The sequence below is a fragment of the Rhinopithecus roxellana genome, chromosome 3 (assembly GCF_007565055.1).
Source record: "Rhinopithecus roxellana isolate Shanxi Qingling chromosome 3, ASM756505v1, whole genome shotgun sequence".
In the NCBI taxonomy this organism is placed as follows: Eukaryota; Metazoa; Chordata; class Mammalia; order Primates; family Cercopithecidae; genus Rhinopithecus; species Rhinopithecus roxellana.
In genome coordinates, this window is record NC_044551.1 from 162,640,018 (window position 1) to 162,652,760 (window position 12,743).

General features: G+C 36.8%; 1 protein-coding gene across 4 annotated transcripts in view; it reads right to left on the reverse strand.

Moving 5' to 3' along the window:
• Positions 1–12,743, reverse strand: part of PRELID2 (PRELI domain containing 2) — a 77,144-nt gene that overhangs the window by 27,050 nt on the left and 37,351 nt on the right. For 2 of the 4 annotated variants that reach the window (XM_030927987.1, XM_030927986.1), the window contains 2 exons: positions 9,780–9,885; positions 8,522–8,719 (listed from right to left, as the gene is read on the reverse strand). In XM_030927987.1, coding sequence (XP_030783847.1) covers positions 8,648–8,719; positions 9,780–9,885 — 178 coding nt within the window. In that variant the 3' untranslated portion in view covers positions 8,522–8,647. Of the gene's footprint in view, positions 1–8,521; positions 8,720–9,779; positions 9,886–12,743 lie in introns of those variants that run through there. The other 2 variants (XM_010370625.2, XM_010370626.2) reach the window with 1 other exon arrangement.

Sequence of the window (12,743 nt, forward strand, 5' to 3'; positions counted from 1 at the left end):
AGAGGTAATACATATGTGTTGTTTCAAGCTGCAAAGGTGGAGCAATTTGCTACACAGCAATAAATAACTCATACAGTTAGTTTACGAAAATAATGCCATCAAATGTCTCAAGGTTTTTCAAATGCCTACTTGAACTACATTTGTAGTATCTCCACTTTTTTCTTGAGTCCCAGGAAATTATTTCCCACTACTAAAACGGATTTCTATAAGGCTAAAACAACAAGAATACACCCCAAGGAAACAGCATATTCCGATTTCTTTAGCTGTAGCATGTCTAGGCCAGACCTTCCTCAAAGCGATGTTCAAATTGTTTGACTTGCCCGCATTGTTTCAGTGACAAATATTTCACACACTGTTGAATTCACTTTTTCTCTGCTTCAGCCTCCTGATCAACACAATAAGAATAATGATGGAACTAATAATGGGGCCTTGCCAGGAGAGTGGCTGAAATAACAAATTATTTCATCACACATTGAAAATGTATTTCACAAACTCAAAAAAAAAAAAAAAAACACATCTATGCGATTGCATAAAGAGAGCTCTGCATTTCCACAGCATTTGTAGTACTCTCTAAAGATTCAGACAAACTGGGCTAAAAAAAGAATGCTTGCATAACAAGACTTTTATCACCCATGTTATCTCCTAAGCCTCCCCAGAGAAGCAAAATGTGGAATTTGTAAGCAAATATGTGGGGGTTCACCAAAACGTTCTTTTGATTTGCATTTGGAAATTTTTGGTTTGAGATTTTTTGGGAGTGGGGAGCTAGCAATTTTTGCACTTCAATTTAGAGGGGTAGAGATGAAAGCTCCCTAAATAGTATGCTGAAAATAGTAAATGTCACACTGTCTCAACGGGGCAATACTGAAAAGAGGCTACTTTTTTTTTTTTTTTTTTTTTTTTTTTTGACATAGGGTCTCACTGTCACCCAGGCTGAAGTGCAGTAGTGCCATCACAGTTCACTGCAGCCTTTACCTCCTGGCTCAAGCAATCTTCTCACCTCAGCCTCCAGAGCAGCTTGGATTATAGGCACACACCACCATGCCCAGCTAATTGTTTTGGTTTTCTGTAGAGATGAGATCTCCCTATGTTGCCTATGCTAGTCTCAAACTCCTGAGCTCGAGTGATCCTCCCACCTCAGCCTCCCAAAGTGTGGGGATTCTAGGCATTAGCTGCCACACCCAGCTATCTTCACTTTTTATGCATAAATTGAACATAATATAGTGCATGAACAAATAATCAGTATATCTATGGTCTTAAAATTTCATGGTGAAAAGAGTAATTGGGCGGAAATTATCTAAAAAGGCTCCTGAAGGGAGTGATAATGAAAAAAGGGTTGAGAAACACTGACCTAAGGAAAGCCCTCCCAATCTGGTGAGCATCAGTGATGTCTCTGTTTCCTTCTCTTTGGTTCCCCGAGGTCTGAGATCATGACTTGACTCTGGCCTGGTTGTCTTCCAGCTCTGCTTCACACAGTGGTTGGCCCATCTCCCAAAGCTGTAGAAATGTATATGAAGCCTTTCATGTGTCCCAGATTTCTACCAACCACTATTTTCCTTCAGAACTTTATCTTTTTGATCTGCTTTCTGAATGTACTTACTTATCTCAAGGCATATTAAAAGCTAACTACATATTTTAGCGCATGTTTTTCGCACTTCCAATATACTATCTTCTATTGGCCACCATGGGTCAAAATTGTCCACCAGCACATGAAATCAAGGCTGAGAGAGACTACGGCACGGTCAAGAGATGAGTGAATGCCTCTCAGATTGAGGAACACACTGTATGGCACACCCACCAGTGCTCACTGGCTGACAGCATATATTCATTCTTCTGTATAGAATTGAGAAAAATTAACAGACACGGTATACCCCATTGCTGTCATGCACACAGATAGACAACTATCTCAAAAGAAGTGGTCTACTCTCGCCACTTCTATTCAATATAATACTGGGAGTTTTGCTAGAGCAATTAGGCAAGAGAAAGAAATAAAAGGCATCCACGTAGAAAGGAGGAAGTAAAACCATCTCTGCTGACAACATGATCATATATATATATATATATATATATATATATATCCCTAGAGACTCCACCAAAAATGGAACTGATAAATGAATTCAGTTAAGTTGCAGGATACAAAAATCAACATACAAAAATCAGTATCATTTCTATACACTAACAAAGACTCTCTGAAAAAAATTTAAAAATCAATCCCGTTTATAGTAGTTACCAAAGAAATACTTAGGAATAAATTGAACCAAGGTGGTAAAAGATCTCTACACTGAAAAGCATAAAACATGAACAAAACTGAAGGCACAAATAAATGGAAAGATACCCCATGATCACAGCTTGAAAGAATTAATATTGTTAACTTATCCATAATACCCAAAGCAATCTACAGATTCAGTGCAATCTCTATCAATATTCCAACAACATTTTCCACAAAAAATAGAATAAACAATTCTAAAATTCACATGGAACCACAAAAGACCTCAAATAACCAAGGTAATCTTGAGTAAAAAGAACAAAGCTGGAAGCATCACACTACCTCATTTCAAAATACATTACAAACCTATAGTAATCAAAACAGCACAATACTGGCATAAAAACAGACACATTGAATAATGGAACAGATTAGAGAGCCCAGAAATGAACCAGAGCATTTACAGTCAATTGATTTTCACGGAAGATGCCAAGAACACACAATGGGAAAGAAACAGTCTCTTCAATAAATGGTGCTGGGAAAACTGAATATCCACATAGAATAATAAAATTGGATCTGTGTCTCATACCATATACAAAAAATCAACTCAAAATGAACTAAAGACTTAAACATAAGAACTGAAACTATATAATTACTAGAAGAAAACATAAGGGAAAAAAATCCATGACATTGGTCTAGGCAACAATTTTTTGGATTTGACCCCAAAAGCACAGGGAACAAAAGCAAAAACAGACACATAAGATTGCATCAAACTAAATAGCTTATGCACAGCAAAGGAAACAATTAATAGAGTGAAGAGACAACCTGAAAATTAGAAGAAAATATCTACAAATCATACATCTGATAAGAGGTTAATATCCAAAATATACAAGGGATTCAAACAACTCAATAGCAAGGAAACAAATAATCCAATTAAAAAGTCAGCAAAGAACCAGATAGTTATTTCCCACAAGAAAACATACAGATGGCCAACAGGTATATGAAAAAAAGAATGCTCAAGAGTGCCAATCATTAGAGAAATGTAAATTAAAACCAAAATCAGATATCACCTCATACTTGTTACAATGGCTGATATAAAAAAGATGAAAGATTAAAAAGTGTTGGCAAGAATTGGAGAAAAGGATGCCCTTGTACACTGTTGGTGGAAATGTAAATTACCCATTATGGAAAACTATATGAAAGTTCCTCAAAAAACACAAAATAGAACTACCATATGATCCAGCAATCCCACTTCTGGGTACTTATCCAAAGAATTTGGAATCAGTATGTCAAAGAGACAGCTGCATCTCATGTTCACTGCAGCATTAGTCACAATAGCCAAGATATGGCATCAATCTAAGTGTTCAACAATGGATGAATAGACAAAGAAAAAGTGGTATATGTACACAGTGGAGTACTAGTCAGCCTTAAAAAGAAGCAAGTTCTGTCATTTGTGACAACATGGATTAACCTGGAGAATACTATGTTAAGTGAAATAAGGCACAGAAGGACAAATACCTCATATGTAAAATCTAAAAAAGTTAAAACTCATAGAAGTAGACAGTAGAATGGTGGTTATCAGAGGCTGGGGGAGGTGAGAGAGAATGAGGAGATGTTGGCCAAAGGCATAAAGTTTCAGTTAGACAGAAGGAATAAGTTTTTGAGATCTATTGTACAGCATGTTGACTACAGTTAATAAGCATATATTGTAAATTTCAAACTTGCTAAGAGTAAACTCCAAATGATCTCACCACAAAAAATGTTAAAAATGTGAGGTGATGGATATTTTAGTAAGCTTGAATTAATCATTCCACATTATGTGTGTGTGTGTGTGTGTGTGTGTGTGTGTATCTCAAAATGCCACATTGTATCCTATAAATATATACAATTATAATTTGTCAATTAAAAACAAAAAATTAACTTAAAAAATTTTAAAAACCTTTAAATGGGTCCTCAAAATACTAAACATATAATTAATCCAGCAATTTCACTTCTGGGCCTATACATATATATATATATATATATATATATATATATACACCCAAAAGAATTGAAAGCAGGGACTCAAACAGATATTTATACACCCATGTTTATAGTAGTAGTATTCACAATAGCCAAAAGGCAGAAGCAACCCAAGAATCCACCAATGGATGATGTCTGTTTTCACACTGCTAATAAAAACATACCTGATACTGGGTAATTTATAAAGAAAAGAGGTTTAATTGACTCACAGTTCCACATGGCTAGGGAGGCCTCACAATCATGGCAGAAGGTGAATGAGGAGCAAGTCATGTCTTACGTGGCAGCGGGCAAGAGAGCTTGTGAAGGGGAACTCCCATTTATAAAACCATCAGATCTCATGAGACTTATTCACTACCATGAGAACAGTATGGGGGAAACAGCCCCCATGATTCAATTATCTCCACCTGGCCCCTGCCCTTGACACGTGGGGATTATTACAATTCAAGGTAAGATTTGGGTGGGAACATAGCCAAACCATATCAGATGACTAGACAAACAAAATGTGATATATATAAACAAAGAAATATTAGCCTTAAAAAGAAAGGTAATTCTGACACATGCTACAATACAGATGAACGTTGAAAACATACACTAAGTAAAATAACGCCAGTCACAAAAAGACAAATACTGTATGAGTCCACTTATATGACATAACTAAACTAGCCAAGTTCATAGAGACAAAAAGTAGAATGGTGGTTGTCAGGGGCTAGGAGGTGAATGGGATGGGAAGTGATTGTTTAACGGCTAAGGAGCTCCTGTTTGGGAAGGGGAATAAAGTTCTGGAGACAGATGACGGTGACGGCTGCATCACCATCCCATTGAGTACATGTGAACGTACTTAATGCCACTGAATTGTACACTTAAAAATTGTTAAAATGGTAAATTTTTTGCTATGTATATTTTGCCACAATAAAAAACAAACTTTTAATATTATTTTTTAATACAAAAATATCTTCATAAATCTGCAGTACATAGAAAAGCAGAAAAGAGGATATGTCATTACAATAAAAACGGGAGAAACGTCAGCTAACATACTCTCAATCTGCATGGCACTATGGAGTTCAGGCCAGCTGTAGTGTGGACGACAGATGCTGGGGCCTCTGAACAGAAGGGAAGACATTCACTTGCCCCTCAAAGGCCGTTTCAAGTAGCATGGCCCCATTCCTCTGGCCCATTTCAAGTTCCTCTCTTGTAACTGAGCTCCCCTACGCTTGCATTCCTCCGTCGTTACTGTGCATCACATTGCCTCACTCTGGTTATATCAAGAACACACAGCTTGCCCCATGCAGGTAGCTTAAGTGCATTGATCATGGATGCAGCTCTATGCTGCAGAGATCAAGAGCACTCTGGGGTCAAATAGGCTTGGGTTCAAATCCCAAGTTCACCACTTACTAATCCTGTGACCTTGAGAAAACTGCTTTGCCATTTGGGACCTCAGTTTCCCTATGCATAAAATGAAAATAACAATTCCTGTCTCATTATATTGTCCAGAAAATCAGAAAAGGTAATGCATGCCAAGGACAGTGCTTGGCATCTACTAAGCTCTTGTAAGCACTAGCTGTTATTTTAATATGCTTCTCAGCAGTGATCACAGTGCTGGCACTGAACACCAAGCAAGGCTCGATAAATTTTCTGCATCAGCAGATGTTTATTCATTGTCTGTCCTGCTTTCTGCCCTGAGCTAGATGTCCCAGAAGTAAAGCTGCTTAAGGCACAATCTCTATCTTATGAATTACGTCTTAATTCTTACTTGTGTCTCCAGCATTCTACACAATGCCTGGCACATAGGTGATACTCAAAAAGTGCTGGTAGAGTTAAACTTAAAATCTAGTTGTCTAGACTATATGTGCTTACATGAATTTGAGGGGGATAAAAAATATATAACCATAAAAAGAAAATATGTTAAAGAAGTATGTGGCAGTGAGTTTTAATTCTTGAAAACTGAAACATATTTTGTATATTTGTCCTGTGTTTACCAACTTACAGAAAGCTATCAAACTTAGTTTTCACATGTATCTGTGGGAACACGTTAAAATCCCCATTTTGTAGATAATTAAGCTGAGAATAGGGAGGGCCAGAGTGATTTGTGCTGGGTCACAAAGGTGAGGAGAGCGAGTCCAGAGGGCTGTAAGTTCAGAACCACTTCTGTTTCAAGGATACATCTGTCAACTCGACTGCCAAAGGGAAATCCCAGTTCTCCTGCCCACAGATGTCCACTCCAGGAGGAAGGAGGGGTCTGACTGGTATGTGAAAAGTCACTATTTGTGACACAAAGGCTCCCAAATTCCAAGTTACCTCCCTTTAAGAGTGGTGAAGGGAGAAAAAAGCAATTGAGCCAGTCCCCAGAGGCACAGAATACATATGACCTCAGCTTGGGGATCCATAGCTAAAGCCAGCTTTTAATTTACAAACATAAAAATATAAAGTTTGTGAGTACCTACTTTTGATTTTTCTGGAAAAAATAGATATCAGATCCCATCATTACCACTACTCAACAGACTCAGGGATAAGTCCTAAAGTGAAAATAAAGTCACCTAAAACACTCTTACGGTGACTTCCACAGAAACCATTTATGCAGGCTCAGCTGTGAAGGTTTATCAGAAAGTCAGGCTGACACTGGAAAACATGACCACTTGGATAAAAGAAAAAAGACACTTAAGCATAAATGGCTCCTAAAATCAAAAAGCTAATTAAACGTGGCCTCTTCAAAAAGAAAAAGCAAGTCAGAAAAGGCAAAAGCTAGCAGGAAAAATATATTCTTACTTCTGAGCATAATAAATGAGAATAAAAAGGAATCACTTTAAGAAGTTGAAGTCACCTAATTATTTCCAGATAATATCCATCAGAAACCAACTGTGAACCTGCCTGGGCATTTCCTTTCTACTCATTCCCACACGAATGGATGGAATTCTGTTCAAGGTACTACAAGTTGGGAGGAGGGAATAAGAATTAAGGTTAATAAAATAAAACCACCTCTCTGCCATCAAGGAACATAGAATCAAATGTGGGATCACGCTAGAAATTTTGGGGAGTATATATCTGCCCCACAACCCCTTCCCCTGAGAAGTAGCCCCTAACCCTGGTCCATGTGGTCATGGCAGAGGATGAGCCATAACTGGACAACCTGACTTCCATCTTCCTGGTGGTGCCTGAGCTATGGGAGGCCAATGAGAGACCCTCCCAAAGAATTAATAAAGAAAAGAAATAAGCTATCTTATTATTAGTGAGAATTCTATTAATATATAATATGTATGCTTGACAGTGGAGGCCCATGTCCCATTATATAGCCTGGGGAGCAGAGAAAACCAGACCACACAAAAAGAGTGGAATAAAACAGACACATAGTCTTACAGACAAGAGCTGAAGAAGGAATACCACTTGGGTTCCTGGCAGTGTTCAGTTCCCAGTGAAGACCTTTCTGAAGCCTGCTAGCCTCACCACCCTTGTACACTTAGAATGAGCTAGCCTGAAGTGGTTTCTGTTACTTGCAACCAAATAGACCTAATAAATCCAAAGGGAGTAAGACCACAACACAAATTCATCTAATGAACAAAAGTATAAGTGAAGTTTGCGATGCTAGGTAGGCAAGGATTTCACCTCATTCACCTAAGGGCTGCATTATAAGTAAAGTGGCAAGAGGGAACTCTTCTTGACAAAAGATGGGGATTTGAGTCCAGACTCCATGCTTTGCTAGTTCTGTGACCTTGAAGAAACACATTTAGCCCACACTTAGCGCAGTGCCTAGGGCAAAGCAGGTGCTCAATATATATTTGTAAGAGGAAGGAAGCAGGGAAAGCAGTTACCACATATCAGGTATGCTTATCTTTTAAGTCATCTCTCATTAATAAAATGGGAAAAAAAATTTCACTGTATGTGTCTCAGAGGATCAGAATGTACATAACTACTGTGCAATTAAAAGTCATTATTAAGTTCATCAGATTAATTGATGCATCAAATACAGACCCACTTCAGTTAATGAAATAATATTTATCTGAAGTAGGGGTTAGCTATACCCTACAAGCTAAATCCAGCCCACCACCTGTTTTTATATGGCCTACAAGAATGGTTTTTATAAATGAACATTTGCAATCAATTTGATGATAGGGAACATGAACTTTGAATCCTACTTCAGCTAAATGTTATCCCTCCCCCTCAAAAAAAATCGCATTCTTCTAGTTAATATATCTGTATTTTAAAAAGTCAATTTATTATTACTATTATTATCATACAGAGTTTAAAGGATGCACAAGAAGTCAACTCAGTAAGAAACGTGGCAATGAAATTACTTTTCTCATCAGTTCCACTATTTTTAGAGTGCAATGCTGCAGAACATGGGAGTTTTTACAAATGCATAAATTGCAATATAGCAGGAAAATGTGCAACAATGTCTGAGTGAGTGAAGGTGACATAACATCTTCTGGAAGTTCAACTACTCCCTTCAAGTTCAGGTTTAAAGAGGCTGGACCAGTCTGAATATGCGCCAGGAACCACCTCAAACTGGAGCAAGAACACATCATCAATCACGACAGTATGTCTATGGTGTACAGAACAGTACTGAATATTCATTCACCGCCCTCAGCCTCCCAAATGAACACCTCCTAGTACAGGTTCATCCTTGAACCTAGACATGCAAAAATGAAAACAAGGGTCCATTACCAGGAGGTCTCTGAGGGTCATAACAATGGTTCTTTATACCAGCGGTTAATTCTATCCCACATAATAAAATGAGGTAACTTATACAAAAGTCCTGAGTAAAATCTGGAAATAAGTGAGTATAATTATCATTGCAATTAATAACAATAATAAAACACTTTGGAGCAACTGCTCTATACTGAGCACTGCAATAAGCACATAAAGATGCATAAGCAATGGGTTTTGACATGAAGTTTTAAAAATAATGCTATTAAGGCAAGAAAATAGGAGATATAAATGTCATATGGAATACCATAGAGGACAGATTAAAATGGAACAGCTCTACTTAAAATAGAGCACACAGGACCTTAGAACTCCAACATGACTTCTGAATCACTTTCATGGAAGCCTAAGCTCCGTTGAGAATAGAGTTTGAAAACTACAAGAATGGACAATTGGGGTCTCTGTATTTTCCTCAACCATAATATTAGGACAACAGTAATAGCTTCTGCAAAGGTTTGTGAGGATTAAATGAGTTAATAAACACAAATTCTTTTAGCAGTCAGTAGTACATAGTAAGTGCCCAATAAATATTAACTATCATTATCTTTATTAAATAGTTGTCATCATACTATACATTATTATTCATTCTGATTATTTCTTTTAATTAGATTATAAGTATGCTCCAAATTTTCACATACTCTTCATTGGTATATTTTTAATTTAATGAGCCATAAATGGCACTTTAGTTTTACTTTGATTTGAATTTATGTAATAATTTTGAGGGTAATTATTTTTGCATATATTTGTTTATTAACTATATGTTTTTCTCATTATGTCTGTTCATGAGTCTTATTCAATAACCCTATTGGAACTCCTATTGTTTTTTAAAATTAATGTTGGTTCAAAGCAGAAATAAAGTTACCTTCTGGGCTCCCTGTCTTAAGAATGTGCTGGCAAAAGTTTCTAAAATGCAGTTGAGAAATCCAGCTCCTGTGATTGAAATCCTGCCTCTTTGAATGAACTCTGTCCTGCAAAAAAACAAAAAACAAAAAACACATCTTTGATGTCATTCTATGCTTGGATATGTAAATGACAGACATTTCTAGCTGCATAATTACCACTTATAATCAATACAAAATAATATCCATAATAATTCAATAACTGCCTGTTATAAGAAGATTTTGTTAAAAGTAATTTATAGTTTATATAATATTAACAACAGTCTTATTCAAATTAAAGAATATTCATTTCATGCTGCAAAATCTCTTTTTAAAATTGAGTCTGAGGTAATTATCAGTGATAGGACCTTAGGTAAATTATTTTGACTCTCTATAACTTGATTTCCTCACATGTAAAATGGGAACGACCATAGTGTCTTTCTTTTACAACTACTGTGGTAAGTAAATGAGTTATCACACATCACAGGAATATGAAGAGTTCCTGACACATAAGTATTTATTACATGTTAGCTACTATTACTAGATAGAGTCAGATAGAGACAAGATTAGAAAACCAGAAACCTGAAATGACTTTTTCAATCCTCAATTGGAGAAGGGGGTGAGACAGAAGAGATATGTCACCATCTCTACCAATTTTAATTACCAAAATTATATCAATATTAATTATCTTCATGTCATAAAACAGGGATCTAAATTACACTTAAGAGTGATAGAAGTAAGATGGCTCAATAGGAAGTCCCAAGCCCTCATTATCCCCAGAGATAATGACTTAAGAACAATGTACAAACCAAATTGCCTTTATGAGAACTCCCTCAAGAATTAGCAGCACCCCAGGTGAGTGCAAAGCCAAGAAGAGCCACACCCAAACAGATAAGAAATTTTGTTGCTTTTACCTATGATAGCTCCCTCCCACCCAGCATAGTGTAAGTCAATCAAGAAAAAACTCCCAGCTTCTGGCTTCTCCCTCAGAAGGGATAGAAAAGTGCTAACTGTGCATCCAACATTCTGCCTTTAAGAGGGGCATGACTCAGAGTGCTAAAGGAAATGGCAATATACTTTCAAAAGCAAGCATGGTGGCTTGTTACACTAGAGAGCCTTCAGTACCTCAGACAGACACCAAGGGTAACAAAAGATCATTGGCTCTTGAAAACAGGGGCAGTCCTCTCTGACTGGGAAATTACCCACAAGCCCAGAGAAACTGCATCCCCAAAAAAGGTTTGAGAGGCCCCCAGAATCTCAAGCTAGGTTGATCAGTGAAGGTCTTTCCTATTTGAAGCCAGTCCATAAGACTGGGAGAGGTGGCTGTTTTTTTATATACCCAAACCTCAACAAAAGATCACAATGCATGCAAAGAAACAAGTAAATATGGCCCAATCAAAGAAACAAAATAAATCTCTAGAAACCAACCCTAAAGAAACAGAGATCTATGAATTACCTCACAAAGAACTTGAAATAAGCATCTTAAAATTCTCCATGAACTAAAATAGATAATTAAAGGAATCAAGAAAAAATAAAATGCAAGAACAAAATGAGACTATCAACAAAGAGAAACTATGAGAAAAATGAGAACCAAGCAGAAATTCCAGAGTTGAAGAATAATGGAACTAAAAAACAATTCACTAGAGGGGCTCATTCAATATCAAACATGATCAAGCAGAAGAAAGAATCAGCAAACTTAAAGATAAGTTATTTGAAATTATTGAGTCATGGACCAAAAAATAAATAAAAAGAATAAAGAAAAGTCAAGAGAGCCTAAGGGACTTACAAGACAGCATCAAACAGATCATTATCCACATTATGGGAATCTCAGAATGACAGTGAGAAAGAAACAGAGTGCCTATTTGAAGAAATTGTGGCTGAAAATTCCCTAAATTTGAGGGAGGAAATTGGCATACAAATTGAAAAAGCTCGATGAACTTCAACTAGGATAAATTCAAGAAGACTCACACCTGTGCAAATTAGTTCAACCATTGTGGCAGACAGTGTGACGATTCCTCAAGGATCTAGAACTAGAATTACCATTTGACCTAGCAATCCCATTTACTGGGTATATACCCAAAGGATTATAAATCATGCTACTATAAAGACACATGCACATGTATATTTATTGCGGCACTATTCACAAAAGCAACGATTTGGAACCAACCCAAATGTCCATCAATGATAGACTGGATTAAGAAAATGTAGCACATATACACTATCGAATACTATGCAGCCATAAAAAAAAGGATGCGTTCATGTCCTTTGCAGGGACATGGATGAATCTGGAAACCATCATTCTCAACAAACCATCACAAGGACAGAAAACCAAATACTGCATGTTCTCACTCATAGATGGGAACTGAACAATGAGATCACTTGGACACAGAGTGGGGAACATCACACACCAGGGCCTGTCATGGGGTAGTGGCCTGGGGGAGGGATAGCATTAGGAGAAATACCTAATGTAAATGATGAGTTGATGGGTGCAGCAAACCAACATGGCACATGTATACCTATGTATCAAACCTGCACACTGTGCACATGTACTCTAGAACTTAAATAAAAAAGAAAATATATATATATATATATATATATATATATATATAAAGACTCACACCAAGACACATTATAATCAAATGTCAAAAGTCACAGAAAAAGGGAGAATCTTGAAAGCAGTAAGAGAAAAACAACTCATCACATTAAGCTCCTATAAGATTTTCAGTACATTCCTTGGCAGAAACTTTGCAGGCCAGAAGTGAATGGAATGTCATATTAAAAATACTGAAATTTAAAAAAAAGAAAAACCTACAAGACAAAAATACTATATCCAGCAAAACTATCCTTCAAAAATGAAAGAGAAAGAGAAATTAAGACTTTCCTAAATAAACAAAAGCTAAGGGAGCTCATCACCACTAGAGATTTGGATTACATTTAACTTTGCCTCA